The 18,814-nt window shown below is 32.0% G+C and overlaps 1 protein-coding gene across 1 annotated transcript; it reads right to left on the bottom strand.

Moving 5' to 3' along the window:
- Window positions 1-671: 671 nt before the first annotated feature.
- On the bottom strand, window positions 672-6,837 carry LOC120219183. Its single transcript, XM_039216043.1, has 8 exons — window positions 6,682-6,837; window positions 5,252-6,416; window positions 3,982-4,052; window positions 2,790-3,416; window positions 2,412-2,718; window positions 1,333-1,498; window positions 1,130-1,232; window positions 672-997 (listed from the first exon to the last, which is right to left on the bottom strand). The coding sequence occupies exons 2-8, from the start codon at window positions 6,383-6,385 to the stop codon at window positions 880-882; spliced, it is 2,526 nt and encodes an 841-aa protein (XP_039071974.1). The 5' UTR covers window positions 6,386-6,416; window positions 6,682-6,837; the 3' UTR covers window positions 672-879.
- Between the last annotated feature and the right edge of the window lie 11,977 nt (window positions 6,838-18,814).

The raw sequence follows: 18,814 nt of genomic DNA on the forward strand, positions 1-18,814 counted from the left end.
TTAGTAGGGTTTGAATAATTAAATCAATCATTAAGAGATTAAAAAAGTCATTTATATAAAATTAAATGTTCAAATAAGTTTTGATTCAATTAATATGAATACTATTATATTATTTAAGATAATGTGAATTCAATTGCACTTGAATATATATTATTCACAATATAAGAATTTAAGTAATATAATAATTATGGACGAGTGATTGCCTCCCATGTCATCATATAAGAGACTTGTTTGCTACATCAACGTACTTAAAGTTTAAAATTAATCAATAACGTGAATCGTTAACAAGGTTCAATGCCATATGAATTTCTTTTAAAGATTTACTTGGGTTTTTTTTTCCTTCTAAAATCTCTTAAAATATATATTATGTAATTTAAATTATAAAGATTAAATATATTTATATTAATATTAAAAATATATCAAGTTGTCGATATTTAAAATTTTAATTAAAAATATAATAATTAAATATTAAAAAATTGTATAATTTTGAAAAATAAAAAAATAAAAATATTTGAATTAAACATTTATATATACAAATAAAATATAAACAAAATTCAGAGTTAAAATGGATATCTGCAACAAAAATAAGGCAGTTTTGGATATCTGCTTAATTTGCAAAAATGAAGTAGAGAACCAAATAATCCGAGTAACATAAAATGGAAAGAAAAGAATTGATGGACGATATTTTATTTATGCATGAATGATGAATCAATAATGCCAACTGCTGTTCCAATTATACACTGTGTAGTGTTCTAAATAATCAGAAAAACACCAGCAACAACTTAACATTCTGCAAATTGGGGCCTTTTTTATCTGGCAATGGCTCTTTTTGGACCTTTAACACACACTGTTCAATTCCTATTTTGTTATTTCATCTCTTTACATTATTGAATATGCACGGATTACCTCGACAATAGGTGCTCGACACAAAGGGCATTTTCCTCCGCCACGAACCAACTCATTTGCGCATTTTGAACAAGTGCACATGTGTCCGCATCTGCAACCAGTTCTTTAATGTGAAAAAAGGCGATTGCAATGTGTAATTAAAGCATCAATGGAGTTTCGAATTATGGCTTCATAGATGATATTTGATCATGGAAAGAATTTAGAAAAGTTCAGAAGGTAAAACCTGTACAAAAGTGAATCGATATGGCTATCACAACAAACACAACAAGTCCCTTTCCTCACATGACCCCAATTTGAACCATCGTCTGGTGTTTCTGCACTCAAACCTGAAATGCAAGACGAATTAAAAACAGAAACAATCAAAACGACCACAAAAAATACGAAACAATGCTTTCCACGTAAGAAATGTTGGAAGGATTTATGAACCTTTTTCACCAGCTGAACGATTCAAAGCCGCAGAGACTTCTTGTCTGACGGATCGCTGCAATTCCAACTGCATATCCATGCAGGCTTCCAACATCTTCTGCATGTGGCTCATGCCCTGCTGGAGTCTGCCCATATCAGCTCTTAGATCATTAATCATCTCCCATTCCTGCAAACAATAAGCAGTCTCATAAAATAACTGAAAAGATGCAGAGTAACAAAAAGTATTGGCAGGGACTTCAAATAAGATATCCGGGCCTATTTCCGGAGAATATTCAACATCTTCTCTATTCAACTAGGGACAATTGGCAACCTATAATGGTACACAAGTAGCAGCAAATCAATGTTACTTTAACTCAAGTGCAAGGGTTGGTATAAGTATGTGTCGACTTGGGTATATTCAATTTTTCTAAGGTTTTCCATGTATTATGAGGGCCTTTGGAGGGTCATATTCCTATAGACATATCCTACTTCAAGAAAAACCAAGAGTCAAGCAACAAAAAGCAAATTAAACCCAGCAGTCACAGAAAGAGTTGTCTATAAGACTGATTATTATCACTATAATTTCAAATTGGATAGGAAAACAGAAGTGAACAAAGAAAGTTAAGGAGGAAGATAAAATCCCTGACGCATAATTCAATCAAATACTTATCCAATAAAATGTCTCTCCAAAGGGATAATTCCGCAAATAATTTACCTTCAGTACGAAACTCAATCAGAAATCCAAAAGCTCAGGTTTATATGTAAAAATCATTCCAATTTCCAAGTGAACTTAAATCTAACATCAATGTTGTATAATGAAGAGAACAGCAAAATTAAGATTCAGTAGTTACGGTAATATGCAACAATGTTACTTGAACTCGGGTGTGAGTAATAGACATGGATGTGTCCAGAAAAAAGTATCCTCATTTTCTCTAAGTTTTTCCAGGTATCTTAAGAGCCCTTGAAGGGTCTTATCCCTATATCCATAATCCATGTTTGAAAATGTGTTGGACATGGTTGTCAGACACAGATACTTACAGAAAAATGAAAAGTTGGAGCAAAATATGCATGCAGCTGCAAGACTAAGATAGAAGGCTCACAAGGTCTGATCTATGCATGCTGTGCCTTGACCAGCTAGTGTGATGCAAATCCTGATGCCACAACGGCTGTGGTGGAGGCACTGGAGGAGATGGTAACATGAGTGAAGGCCTGTTGATAGCATCATTCTGATGATCATTTGTTTCATCTCTCTGCTGCTCTTGATGATGCTGTGGTGAAGCTGGTGTTGGCAAGTTTCTACGCAGATCCCAATCAATGGGAGAATGACCTTGTCTTTCCACATAAGACTGTATTAATTGGTCTAGACTTTCCCGGAAACCACTTCGAAGAAGATTAGAGACACTCCTTCTACAAAATAAAATACATCAATCAAAGTCATTTCACATAGAAGTGTAAAGATCAACTATGTGATCAAATACCTGCTCAGAAGTTCTCTAAGTTCCATACTGTACACATTGTCATCTTCAGGCGGATGAAATCTGTTGAACCTTCTAACTGGGGATGCACGGCGTGCTCTTGGAGGATCAGAAGTCCCTTCTGACCAATTTTCAACAGCTTCCTGTGAGCCATCCTCATGCCAAACTCTATGGGGTTCCTGAGAATCACTTCCTCCGTTTAAATTTTCAGGAATTTCTTGGTGATACTCGCTGACTGAACTTTCTTGCCAATTTGTATCCATTTCTTCTGCATTTCCCTCCCTCCATTCATTGAACTGAGCATAGGTCGGCTGTGGCCAGTTTCCTCCCTCATCATTGGTTGTTGGTTCCCGCCAATTCCCACCTTGGTTAGCATTTTCTTGCCAACTTATGCTTTCAACAACTAGCACATTGTTAACCATACTTTCTGTTTGATTAGGCAACTGTCCAATGTGACTTCTCAAACTCCTAGGTTGTGTATCCTCAATGTTCTCATGTTGGACATTTTGTAACGTGTTTGTTTGGGGAAGTTCATTTCTAACATAACTGATGACGTTGCTAGATGTGGTTTCAGAACTGGCGCTTGCTTGACCACGTACAATTGTTTCTAATCTGTTGCGGAACCCTTCCCTGAATGAGAAAAAGAATTGGCTTTTATGGAAATCAATGGAAAACTTGAAAGAGCTGAAAAGGGCATTGCAGAGGACTTTTCAATCTATAATCTAGATGCCACTAGATGGACTCTGCACTTGTAACATGTGTCTTATTTTTAAACAAACACACACACACACGTGCCACAGATTTCTCATTGTTTAACAGGCAAGATAAACTTTTATGTTTTTTTAGAAAAAGGAGCTAAAAGTAAAAGAAAAATCAAGCTAACTTGTTCCCATTCTCCATGGACAGGAGAAGGTTAAATATTAACAAATAACCAGAGTAAAAAAATAAACAAAACATTATAACACGGGGTGTAAGTTGTAACTGCATAGTACATCAACAGGAAGTAATTAGATCGTAAATCCTTAATGCAATGTAGCTTGTTCTATACATCATATGCCAAAATTCCTCGGCTTGCAACATCACTGTTTAACAAACATCAACCATTTTAAAACTATCACCAAGAAGTTTAGAAATAATAGTGAAAATTTCTCAGAAAAAATCCATAATGTAAGCATGAAAGAAAAAACATTCCTACCTCAAACCAGATACAGTGTGCCGTTGTCTTAATTGACTAATTGTTTGGATATTTATGTTTGGGTAGTTTATCTTTTTGTTTTTCGGGTTGTTCATTGTAGGGGGGTGATCTTGGCTGTTTTTAAACATTATGTTTTAATCTGTTATTAATGAATTCTGAGGCACTCTTTTCCTCCTTCCGCTGATTAAGGATAACCTTTTGGCGCTCCATTAATCATGAAGGGGGTTTTTAACGAGGCCTCCTCTTCTTATAAAAAAAACACCAAAGTTCAAGACACCTGATCATACAATAGTCCAGGAGTTATGTATAAAGCTAATTCCATCATCAGCATATCTTTATTACATATTTTACTAAAAAATTGAAACGTTTTCTAAAAACATAAGAATGATGTAACTTTCAGTCTTAACCTGATATAGAAAGTATTATTCTTCTAAAAAGAAAACTCCTCTAGTTTCCAGCCTAGCATGAATATATGAAAGAAGGGGGTTGAATGATAAAAAGATTAGGTAACAAAAACATATTTATGAAGGATTTACTAAAAGAAAAAAAGAACAAAAGTCAACCAAGATCATCATTGAAATTCTTGAGCAGTGATTAAAAATATAAAAAAAACCAATATGATGCATGATGACACAAGATCAGTTAACTATTTTTTTTTTTTTTTGATAAGAAGATCAGTTAACTATTGAACACCACTCAAATGGATCTAACCAATATTAAAGAGATTCAAGCTTCTTAGCATTGCATAAAAGTGCAGAACAGAGCCTGATACTAATATTGAATATTTTTTATTCGGGGATGAAAGCTAGAGTCATGCTTTCTCTGTTTGACAGTGTTCTCCATTTGTAATTATTTATTTATAGGTTAATAAGTAAGTCGGTGACGGGAGAACCATAAACCTTATAAGAAAAACAAATCAATTTACACAGATCCTAGTAAGTAAATTGATCAAACTTCTTGAGCAACTGAACTAGAAATTAAGTCAAACTAAGTGTTGAATCAATCAAACATGCTTAGTTTCCATAAAGTTCCTAGTAAAGTGACTCTTGACTTAAAATAGAACATCCTTAGTACCTTATTATTGAAACAGGTTAATCCCACATGAAACTACAATATATGTTGGACTCAAAATTCAAAACCTTGACTCAAAGCATGGAACTAACACCCATCAATGGGGTGGAGAACTTGTAAAACATTTATCATGAACAAATTTAAGAAATGCAAAAATCAAGAAAAAGCATAAATGAACGCTACATGATAGCTAACTGACCTGAATGCGGTTACGATGAGCAAAATCAGACACAGCACGGTGCTCTAGCAAACCCTGAAGTTCCCTTTGTCGCTCTCTTTCATTCCTCACGAGCAAGTCAATTACAGCTTGTCTTCCACGCAACCTCCTCAAGTCCCTACGAATATGCTCTGGTTGACCTTCATCTTGGTCAGTAGAAGAGCTATGAGGAATATGGTCTACTTGTGCACCAATTGTATCTTCCTGATCTTCTCTCTGTCCCCCACGAACTCCTCGCTGTTGACTTGTCATTTGAACCCACTCCCGGACAATTCTAACTCTCTCACGCTCTGTTTCACCAAGCCATTCAGCTCTGGGACTGCCAGTCCTTTGGGTAACACTTGATGAATGATCATTAATCTCACTCTCCATCCATCCCCGAACAATTAGTCTCACCCTCTCTCTCTCAACTTCCCCAAGATCAGGAGACTGCTCCCTACTAGACCCATTGTCATTCCCATGATCATTCTGTGACACACCCTGATCATTCGACCAAGTTCCAGACTCATTCTCACACTCAGTCACATCCCCAACACTCCCTTGATTCTCACTCTCATGACTCTCGGACAGAGTAATACTAGACATGGTCCTATTACCATCAGCATTCCTTTGCTCCCTGTTCAACAAATGCTCATCCTCCAACTCCCTCCACATTTGCAAAATGGCAGAAGCCTGAGTACTGGATCTGTCAACATTACCCCCTTGTTGCCTAGAAGTAGGCGACTGTGACTCTCTCAAGAAAGAGGAGTCAAGCATCGAAACTGTATGTAAACCAGCTAAATCAATCAGCTCAGACTCCCTGTTCCTCCTCTCCATTGTAGTTATCATTTCCTGAGCCTGCCTAGCAGCCCACCTACTCAAAATCCTAGAATGCCGCCTTCTTGCAGCAGATGACTCAGCTAAGTCATCACCTTCAATATCAGACCTCGCCCTCCTCCTAACAAGTCGATCACCCTCATCATCCTCTTCATCAGGACTTCTACTAACACTACATGATGCAAATGACATACAATCGTCAAAATGCCCCCTCATTAATTCCTCCAAACCCCTTTCGAATTCAGCTCCATCATCGTGTTGGGATTCAGGTTTTTGTTGTAAAGCTTGAAAATCTGTCATTTTTGTCTAATGCAAATAACCCATTTTCCTCCTAATAATTTACCCAATATCACAACTTTGAAACAAATATGCCAAAAATTAAAAAAGCAAACCCTAATTCAACTCTCGAATTTCATTAGGGTTTTTTTCACACACACAAAAATATCCTTACGTCCTCCGATTGGAAACGATAGAGCTCCAGTTAATTTCTTCACCAGATAACAACTCCAATTTTTTAAAAAAAAACCCAAAAACACGAGGGAATTTGATTGAAAATAGCAGAAAGTGAAATAAATTTTCAGCTGAAAGAGACGTACCTGTAAATTATGACAATAACAAGCTGGGAATAAAAAGAAAGAAAACTAGCTTTCCATTTCTCTTTATCGTGCACTGAAGTGTAGGATCTCCTCTGCTCAAACGTGAAAATAGGAAACCGAAACAGAAGTTCTATCGTCAAAAGAAAATAACTAAAATAGAACATGGAAGGAAGAGAGAATGATTGTGATAAATTTATAATTCCATTACATGAAAGAAGGAATTTTGTTTTTTGTTTTTAATTATATTTATTTATTAATTAATTAATTTACGGGGAGAAGGAGTGCTACGCGCCAATTTCCAAAGGAGGGACACATAATCATTTTTTTTTTTTTTGGATTTTGGTTTATGTTGGATAGTCAATCACTTTAGGCCACATCAAAAAATAAAAATTACTTATCACTCTTTTATAATTAATTAATATTTTTATCAATCAAATAAAATTAGACAATGTAAGTTATTGACATATATTATAATTGTAATAAATAAAATATATTAATTTATAAATATCATATAATTATTACATTGTTTATATAGAAACAACACCTTCTACATTTCCTAATATAATCAGTTTTTCACAATAATTTATATTTATATTTTATCAATATAATAATTATTTATCAATAAATTGTATATGACGCTTACTAAAAGTAACTTTAAAAAATAAAATTTAATCAGTAATACTTTGGCTGTCCCTTTTTCCCATATATATGGGGTAAGGGGAGGTAAGATAGTAGGCTACCCCCAACACCAGGTTGAGAGCAGCTTCCGTAAGAGACCTCCGAATTATGAAATGCCTTCCGTGGGACTTAATCAGTAATACTTTATGGTTATAAATGAAAGGGTAACGTACGTTAAATAGTCTCCAAATTATACTCTCTCGGCTATTAAAATTTATTTATTGATCCCTTGATTATAGAACATTATTTTGTTAAGTCTCCTAACTATTAAAAGTTACAAAATGGTTACTCAATTATTCATATGTTTCAAACTCATCCTTTTTCATTAAAAAATTGTCGGTATTCTAAGTTAGACGTTAACCTGTTGACTAAAATATGATGAAATTTGATCTCAAAATCGTTTGAGGTATATTTTATGGATCAATCTATGTTTATATTATATCGTCGAACTAGTGCTTGAAATATTATGTCATAGAGTCGGTGCTTAAAAGTAACGATGGTGTTAGTAGACATCATTAAAAAATAATTTTATCATATCTCAGTTAGTAGTTAAACATTTAACTCAAACGATCATCAATTTTTTAATAGTAAAGGACGAGTTTATAATATATGAATATTCAGGGGACTGTTTTATAACTTTTAATAATTTGATACTCAATAAAGCAATGTCTTATTTTTAATGAACCATTTTATAATTTTTAATAGTCGAAAAACTCAACAAATAACCTCTTATAGTCGGAAGATTATTTGTGTATTAAAACACATTGAGATGTCCTTAATCAATCTTTTTCAAGTATACATGTGATGGACACGTCTTCTCACATAGCCTCTTTGGTTAATTATATATATATGTTTAAAAGAGGATGTTGGTCCATAATTTTACATAATTTTCTCTTTTGAAAATTTTATTCATTTATTTAAAAAATTTGTATATATATTCTAAAAGGTTAATATATTATTAATACACATATAAATAATATTTATTTTTTTAATGAGATGTATAATTTATTAAAATAAGTCAACATTTTTTAATAAGGTTATTTGAATTTTAATTTTAATACAAATAAATTTTGAGTTGTTCATATACATTTTAATTTGTGGATGGAATAATCTATTACTTGTATTGTGATTTATGATTGTCTATATTGTTACGTTTGTAAAAAAAATAACGATCGTAGCTAAATTTCATTAATAAAATTAAAAGAATAATTCAAAGTTATAATCTACTCAAGTATAGTGAGAAAAATGGGGACAATAGTAAAAAAACTTATATAAAAATAATATTAGACCTAAAGACACGAAGAAAAATAAAAATTTTTCTTGAAAACCACAATTAACATCAAAAGAACCCAGTAATCTTAAAAAAAAACTTATTATCTCTATCGAATGAGACGTTTTACGAAGTGATAAACGAGTGGTGAACAAACCAAACAATATGACAGGCTATTTCGCTATATAATTATGATTATATCGGCAAACAAATTTTTACTAAAGATGTGATATGACTATATTTGACGGCCAACAAACCAATCATAAAATAAATATCGTTTGTACGAGCACCAAAACGATCGCAAATGTATGCGAAAAGTGTATCAAAATTCATAAGGATCATGTCACAAAAGCAAAGAAAATATGTGCCGCGATAGTAGAGAAAAATGTGTCATAAGAACAAGATTTTTATTCAAAAAAAAACTCAAAAAAAATAAAGGACGTAATAAGAAAAAAAATCACATACGATCGACAACCAACATTAAGATTAACACAATCATCGACTAAACAAAAATCAAAAGGAAAGAGAAAGATAATAGAAAAATATTGAGAGAAACATAGGTTAGAAAAATAACAAAACCTACGTTTGCAAAACTATTAAAAACTTGTGAAATTAATAATTTGTTTAGACAAAAATAATAACTTAAATATTAACATATAATCCAAATTCAAGTAAAATAAGTAAAATATGTTAAAAATGATATAGAGATAAAGGATAAATTACTGATTCCATCGCTTAACTTTAACCTATTCTTATTTTGGTTATCAAAATAAAAAAATCATTAAACTTTATATATTAGATTTTTTTTGTCACTAAATTATTTTATTTCTAACTTTATGTGGACATGGATTTTTAATAATTTTTTAGTAAGATATGCATTAACTCAAAATCCGATCAACCGTCATTATTGATGATCAATAAATCTCAAAATTTCACTCCAAACATTTTTTACTATTCTGAATTTGAACTTAATGTCTAATTAATTGAAAATACATCAAATCTTTGCAGTAAATGAAGTTGAATTTGGGCAAGAGAGTCTTTTCCACCTTGCATAAAAACAACTTGAGACACTTTTAATTGAAAATATGGTCTTCCATTGATTTTAAAGTGAACTCTTTTTTTTTTAAATATATAACCCAAAAGTACACTTTGAAAGCATCAAATTAGTCTTCCGCTTTCATAGGAGTATATCTTAATAACGTTTTTTTATTAGATTTATGGAGTTTAATATATTTTACAATTAAACAAATATTGATTTACTGTTTAAAAGCACGAAATGAGTTTGATGCGATTTTTTTGGACTTATAGATAGTCATCGACGACAGTTGATGGTGGTTAGTCGCGATGAATGTTGATCGAAATCTGGACATATGTGAAAAAAGAAAGAAAGATAACAAGAAAAAAAAAATTTATAGGCATACGAAAGACATTATTTTAGGTAAATTAAAGATTTTTCAAAATAATATCATTTTGATATTGTTTGTCAAGTTATAACATCGTTAACATTTAATGACGAAGTGATTAAAATATGAGTAATTAGAAATTTTAGTGATTAAATTTAAAAAAATTGACTAAAATAAGAGTTAAAGTTAAATTGTAACATCCCAAACTAGGGGTTAGTGACTAAATTGTAAAGTTTTAGAATTTGGTGATTAAAGTAGAAGAAAGAATTAATTCAATGATTTATCTGGAAATAAATCATAAAAGTTGTTAGTAATTATCAAATGAAGTAGAGGACAAAATGGTCATTTGACTATTAAATGAATTAAAAATAGATATGATAAGGATTAATATGTTAGAGGGGATAAGGATAAAGAGATATTCTCTTCATCTTCTTCTTCTTCTTCATGTACGAGAGAAAGAAAGAGTCAAGCTTGCAAAGGTAAGATTCCTTGTTAGCTGATTATTTGTTAATTTTAAGAGTGGGTTTTGATCATTAGGTAATACTTAAGCTTATGGATAGTTTAAGTTGTCCTAAAATCAAAAGATAAAGAAGTTATGAAAGATTAAAGAAAATGAGTTTTTAAAGGAAATTCTGGAAAAGGGGTAGTAAGTGAATTTTGAGAAGGAATTTGACTTGTCATCAATCTAGTTAAGACATACGAAGTATTAAAAGTGGAATTCAAACATGTTGAAAATCGATGTAATTATTGAATTACATATGAAGGATAGGATTTGGAGGTTTAAGATGAAATAAATGAGTATAGATTGGTTTAAGTATGTGTATTAGAGTTAATAATGAAAAAGGGGATTAAACATGAAGGATTTAATCCAAAATGAATGAATTTTCGGGTTTAAAAAGAGGATTCTGGGCAGAGTGCATCGATGCATATTCATAATGCATCGATTCATCAAGGTTAAAACCCAGAAATTGTTTGAATGTGCATCGATGCATTGGTAGTGCATCGATGCACTCTTTTAAAAGAAGAACATTGAATGCCTTTGATGCATCGATGCATAGCTAATGCATCGATGCATCCTTTTAAAATAATAACATCGAATGCAATCAATGCATCGATGCATAAGGAGTGCATCGATGCATCTCATTAATAAGGAAACATCGAATGCATTTAATGCACCGATGCACAAGTAGTGCATCGATGCATACTTTCATTAAAAGAGGAAATTGGCTTTTCCCTTAGCCTAAGAAATGACAGTTTAGAATATATCAATTGGAATATTGATATGAATCTGTGTATTGTTATGTAGAGAAAGAAAGTGATCAGTTTCGGGATAATTGAGGAATTAGAATCGAATCAAAGCAAAGCTAAGGTGAGTGCAATGTATTTTGTACTTATTTTATTGAATTAACATTGGCTTGTGATGAGCCAGTGATGGAGTTACTATGGTAAGAAGTAACTTCTAAATTGTTATGTGATTACCATATATGCATTAATACATAGAAATAGATGAATGCGATGTTATATGATTTATATGCTTAAGTGAAAATGCAACATATGATATATGTTATTTGACATGACATGCATGGGTACATGAAAGAAAGCTATGTGACTACATGTATAGGTGAAAGAAGCTATAAGATTATATGCACATATGATATATGTGATATGAATTACATGAAATGATTTACATGAATACATGTATATATATAATACATGTGGTATGTGATAGAAGAGAAAGAACAAGTGATACGAAATGTATAAATAAATGCCCATAGTATATGATATGAGAACTATAGGTGTAGTTGGCATGCCAAGAGTCGAGGGTATAATAGTCCTTCGGGATGTAGTCCTTCGGGATGTAGTCCTTCGGGATGTAGTCCTTCGGGATGTAGTCATTCGGGATGTAGTCCTTCGGGATGTAGTCCTTCGGGATGTAATGGTCCTACGGGACATAGATAATAGTCCTACGGGATGAATACTGAACTAAGGTTCGGTGCCCCATGAGGGAATTGATACGAGCTGTGGTGACAGCATTAGTGCACAACCTCAATGCACTCACATACCTCTATTCTCAATAATATACATGGGCAATGAAATTGAAAGACAAATGTAAGTGAAAGTGATACAAGAAGGTAAGTTGCATGTGTGCATGACCTTATTGTATATTGTTATCATACAATAGATTCATGCCTATTGATATGTAATGATTCAATGATATGAATGCACATACATGAATTATCTGATGTTATGTGTGTTTCTTGGTATAGTGATATATGTGTTATATGATTAGTATATGGTAAGTGGAAAGGATTATTGATAGTGTTTGCATATGTATACCTTTTATTTATATGAAATGATATATGGTTATATATTTTTATATGCCTCACTAAGTCTATGACTTAGCGTGTAAGTGATTTACACGTAGGTACCAAGAAACGAGAAGTGAAAGAATAGAGGTGGCAAAGACAATATCACTACTAAAAGATCAGATCAGAAGTATTTGACAAAGTATGTATTTGGTCATGTATAAAGTGTTGGTATGTAATAAGTCATTAAGTACGAGCACTCTGATAAAGTCTGTATTTTGTTTTAAATAAAGTTTTTAAATTTCCCGGGATTTTCTATAAGAGTCAAAGTTTGAAAAGTCAATGTGACACCTCGAACTCGTATTCGGGTCGGATACGGGTTGAGGGTGTTACATTTAATGGTATCAGAGCTACGGTTTAGCCGATTCTAGGCTTAAAACGAAGTCAAAAGTGTTTTAAAAAGTATACATGCCAACACAAAGTGAAAAAAAATTTATGATCTGATAATGTAAGGAGTATACTGTCTTGTAAAGAGTTAAATCGATATGTTATATGATATGAATTGGATGATATGCACATGTAGATGTGATAGAAGAAATGATCACATGAATATATGAGAGCTTCCAAGTGAAGCACAAGACGATAGACCTGAAGGTAATAGCATTCACCTGCCCTGGCCAGGCAGGGAGAAGAGCGAAAACCTCAAGGAATGCCTGTATAATATTAGAGAATGTTTCATGATGTTGAATGAATGTATAGAAATAGTCAAAAAGAGTTGAGAACACCCGAGTTCAAGGGTGAATTTGAGAAATGTTCCATTGTTATGGAAATTGGATTAAAGGAAAGGAATATAATGTTAGAAGATTTTCATTTCTCCAAATTGGAGAAGTTAAATTGAGTAGTTTTGGTACTATGTGGTCAAGTTAGAAATATGGTGGATAAAATATTACCATAAGAGGTTTAAAAAAACAAAAACAAAAAAACAAGTGACGCGGTTATCGTTTGTAGAAGAATTCAAAAATAAATAAATCGATGACAAGTGCATAAGACAAATGAAGCTCGAATATATGAGCTTGAAGCAAGGGAATTACACATACATGTGTATGAAAGTAAGTTTGATAAGTTAATCAGATTTATTGTTGAGTTGATTATGATTAAGAAGGATAAACAGGATACAGGTGATTGGTTGTTTAGGGCTTGCGCTTTAAATTAAAAGATTGTTATTGGTTTTGAATTATTCTCATTTCAAGAAATGGTTAATCGCGTTAAAGCTCTATAGAAAGCTAAGAATAGAAGGATTGAAGAACATAAATCTCCAATGATTAAGAAAATTAGTGCTTCATAGAGTTAAGCACCATCACAGAAAGCTAGAGATTATGGTTTTTAACTTTAAACCAGATATGAATTAGTTGTATTATCCGCCAGAGAATTAAATCAGATGAGAGTTCGACAGACTCAAGAAGTAGGGTTTGTCCTGAAAGATTAAACAATGAGTTAATTGATAATAAGTCAGGGTTAAAGACAACCTTTGAGAATAAGGTTTTGTGCAAGTAAAGTTGACTATCAAAGTCATGAAAATGTAATAAGAAGTGATAGTTAAGGATAAATTTATGTGATATAAAAGAGCATGAAAGTATGAAGGACATGATATGGTTTAGTTATGTATAAGACAATGTAAATTATAAAAGGATAAATGGATAAAGACCAAGGAATGGTTTAAGAATATGAATATCAGTGATCGATTATACGACAAAGGTATATGGAATGGTTGAATTTGAACCAAAGGAATTTTATTATGGACGAATGAGAATAAAGGTTTGATAAGTGATGAAAATAGTGAATGAATTATTTTGATTGAGAAGAATAAATATATATAGTTTGACGAAGGTTTATGTTAGGATTGAAAGAAGATATAAAGTAATATGAAAAGATTTTGTGTTGTAATATGGACAAAGAATTATAAGATATTGTCAGGTTATGATAACCAAATATGAGATGGATCCGGATACAGTTGTATATATTGATTATGTAATGTGATGTAGTGAAGGCAATGAGAAAAGTATTTACAGGTTTAAAAGGGAATGGAGATTTCTGTTATATAATGAGTGACATTATATGAATTCTAGAAGGTTAAAATAATGCATAATTGAAGAAGAGAAAACAGACATGGACTGGGTTATTTGACATTGAAGGCAAATCATTGAGTATAAATTGTGAAGGGGTGAAGTTGTGAAAGCAACATAAGAACATTAAAAGATATGTTTTTGTTGATATGTACAATGAAAATTCGAGATCGAATTTTCTGATAAGGAGGGGAGAGTTGTAACATCCTAAACTAGGGGTTAGTGACTAAATTGTAAAGTTTTAGAATTTGGTGATTAAAGTAGAAGAAAGAATTAATTCAATGATTTATCTGGAAATAAATCATAAAAGTTGTTAGTAATTATCAATGAAGTAGAGGACAAAATGGTCATTTGACTATTAAATGAATTAAAAAGAGATGATAAGGATTAATATGTTAGAGGGGATAAGGATGAAGATATTCTTTATCTTCTTCTTCTTCTTCATGTACGAGAGAAAGAAAGAGTCAAGCTTGCAAAGGTAAGATTCCTTGTTAGCTGATTATTTGTTAATTTTAAGAGTGGTTTTGATCATTAGGTAATACTTAAGCTTATGGATAGTTTAAGTTGTCCTAAATCAAAAGAAAAGAAGTTATGAAAGATTAAAAAATGAGTTTTAAAGGAAATTCTGGAAAAGGGGTAGTAAGTGAATTTTGAGAATGAATTTGACTTGTCATCAATCTAGTTAAGACATACGAAGTATTAAAAGTGGAATTCAAACATGTTGAAAATCGATGTAATTATTGAATTACATATGAAGGATAGGATTTGGAGGTTTAAGATGAAATAAATGAGTATAGATTGGTTTAAGTATGTGTATTAGAGTTAATAATGAAAAAGGGGATTAACATGAAGGATTTAATCCAAATGAATGAATTTCGGGTTTAAAAAGAGGATTCTGGGCAGAGTGCATCGATGCATATCATAATGCATCGATTCATCAAGGTTAAAACCCAGAATTGTTTGAATGTGCATCGATGCATTGGTAGTGCATCGATGCACTTTTAAAAGAAGAATATCGAATGCCTTTGATGCATCGATGCATAGCTAATGCTCGATGCATCCTTTAAATAACATCGATGCAATCAATGCATCGATGCATAAGGAGTGCATCGATGCATCTCATTAATAAGGAAACATCGAATGCATTTAATGCACCGATGCACAAGTAGTGCATCGATGATGCATACTTTCATTAAAAGATGAAATTGGCTTTTCCTTAGCCTAAGAAATGACAGTTTAGAATATATCATTGGAATATTGATATGAATCTGTATTGTTATGTAGAGAAAGAAGTGATCCGTTTCGGGATAATTGAGGAATTAGAATCGAATCAAAGCAAAGCTAAGGTGAGTGCAATGTATTTGTACTTATTTATTGAATTACATTGGCTACTCTTTTAAAAGAAGAATATCGAATGCCTTTGATGCATCGATGCATAGCTAATGCTCGATGCATCCTTTTAAAATAATAACATCGAATGCAATCAATGCATCGATGCATAAGGAGTGCATCGATGCATCTCATTAATAAGGAAACATCGAATGCATTTAATGCACCGATGCACAAGTAGTGCATCGATGCATACTTTCATTAAAAGATGAAATTGGCTTTTCCCTTAGCCTAAGAAATGACAGTTTAGAATATATCAATTGGAATATTGATATGAATCTGTGTATTGTTATGTAGAGAAAGAAAGTGATCCGTTTCGGGATAATTGAGGAATTAGAATCGAATCAAAGCAAAGCTAAGGTGAGTGCAATGTATTTTGTACTTATTTTATTGAATTAACATTGGCTTGTGATGAGCCAGTGATGGAGTTACTATGGTAAGAAGTAACTTCTAAATTGTTATGTGATTACCATATATGCATTAATACATAGAAATAGATGAATGCGATGTTATATGATTTATATGCTTAAGTGAAAATGCAACATATGATATATGTTATTTGACATGACATGCATGGGTACATGAAAGAAAGCTATGTGACTACATGTATAGGTGAAAGAAGCTATAAGCTTCTATGCACATGTGATATATGTGATCTGAATTACATGAAATGATTTACATGAATACATGTATATATATAATACATGTGGTATGTGACAGAAGAGAAAGAACAAGTGATACGAAATGTAAATAATAAATGCCCATAGTATATGATATGAGAACTATAGGTGTAGTTGGCATGCCAAGAGTCGAGGGATGTAGTCCTTCGGGATGTAGTCCTTCGGGATATAGTCCTTCGGGATGTAATGGTCCTACGGGACATAGATAATAGTCCTACGGGATGAATATTGAACTAAGGTTCGGTGCCCCATGAGGGAGTTGATACGAGCTGTGGTGACAACATTAGTGCACAACCTCAATGCACTCACATACCTCTATTCTCAATAATATACATGGGCAATGAAATTGAAAGACAAATGTAAGTGAAAGTGATACAAGAAGGTAAGTTGCATGTGTGCATGACCTTATTGTATATTGTTATCATACAATAGATTCATGCATATTGATATGTAATGATTCAATGATATGAATGCACATACATGAATTATCTGATGTTATGTGTGTTTCTTGGTATAGTGATATATGTGTTATATGATGAGTATATGGTAAGTGGAAAGGATTATTGATAGTGATATGTAACCTTTTATTTATATGAAATGATATATGGTTATATTATATGTTTTATATGCCTCACTAAGTCTATGACTTAGCGTGTAAGTGATTTACACGTAGGTACCAAGAAACGAGAAGTGAAAGAATAGAGGTGGCAAAGACAATATCACTACTAAAAGATCAGATCAGAAGTATTTGACAAAGTATGTATTTGGTCATGTATAAAGTGTTGGTATGTAATAAGTCATTAAGTATAAGCACTCTGATAAAGTCTGTATTTTTGTTTTAAATAAAGTTTTTAAATTTCCCGGGATTTTCTATAAGAGTCAAAGTTTGAAAAGTCAATGTGACACCTCGGACTCGTATTCGGGTCGGATACGGGTTGGGGGTGTTACATAAATGATAATCATAGATAAATGCTTAGCTTAGTTAGAAAGAGAGACAATTTTCTTTGTTCATTCAAGTCCAATATGAGTCCTCTTAATAGTATTTTCATAATATTTTTTGCTATAGTGAATCATGGTATATATTTTAGGTTTGTGGTATTTATAAAGATAATATATTTTATTATTATATTCAACATTCGTGTTCTGTATCAAATAAAATATATTTTATAATTGAGAAGATGCACATGATTATTGACTCAAATAATTATATGTTCTGAAAATTAATTTTCCACTTAAAACTATGTATCACTAAATCCAAGCCCTGAAATAATAAAAAGCTATAAATTATGTAAATGATTATGTTTGTATATTATCCGACAAGACAAGGATTAACAACTTCTTTCGTATTCATTGGGATTTATCAATGCCTTCTCTATATAATTTCAACGTTTTAAGTTCTTTACCAAACAATGATTTTCTTACAAAAATAAAGAAAAATATTTTTTCTTGGAAAAAATCCATGTAAATATAATGTTTCTACATTATATGAATATTTTATTATATATTATTTTATTCTCACATGTACACTTAGGCCTATAAACGAACTAAACTGTTAGTGAACTGTTCGGCGGGAAGTTCGTTTATTTATTAAACGAACGAACATGAATAGAGGGCTCGTTTGTTCATTTACGTTCGTGAACGTTCGGTAATATGTTTGTTCGTTTATGTTCGTTCATTTATGTTTATTTATGTGCTTTCATTTATGTTTAACCCAATCTTTCTAGACCCATTTAAAATATTAAAGCCTAATAAATTTTAATATAATACCCATAAATATTTTAAAATTCAATTAATTTTAAATACAAATAAAAAAGCTCAAAACAATTAAATAAAATATAATCCAAAAATTGTTAGGAAAGAAAAAAATTATATTTTCATTTATGTTCATTTATTTTGTTTATTTATGTTTGTTTACATCCGTTCGTTTATGTTTGTTCATTTGTGTTTGTTTATCATTTAAATGAACGAACATGAACGAACACGAACAAGCTACATTCCTTAGCGAACGAACATGAACAAATTTTTTTGTTTGTATGTTCGTTTTCGTTCATTTGTTCGGTTAAAATTAAACGAACGAACATAAACATACCTCGTTCGTGTTCGTCCGATCCGTTTACAGGCCTATGTACACTGCGAAAATATAGTATTTTGCATTATTCTTGTATGTTGGGCTGCCTTTTTCAATGATGCTATTGTTTAGGGGGACAGAGCACCCATGGCGTATAACGCAAAATATTAGCAAATGGTATTGTCTAATGTCTAGGAGGCAGAGGGCACCCATGGA

Source organism: Hibiscus syriacus, unplaced genomic scaffold (assembly GCF_006381635.1).
Source record: "Hibiscus syriacus cultivar Baekdansim isolate YM2019G1 unplaced genomic scaffold, ASM638163v2 tig00110204_pilon, whole genome shotgun sequence".
In the NCBI taxonomy this organism is placed as follows: domain Eukaryota; kingdom Viridiplantae; phylum Streptophyta; class Magnoliopsida; order Malvales; family Malvaceae; genus Hibiscus; species Hibiscus syriacus.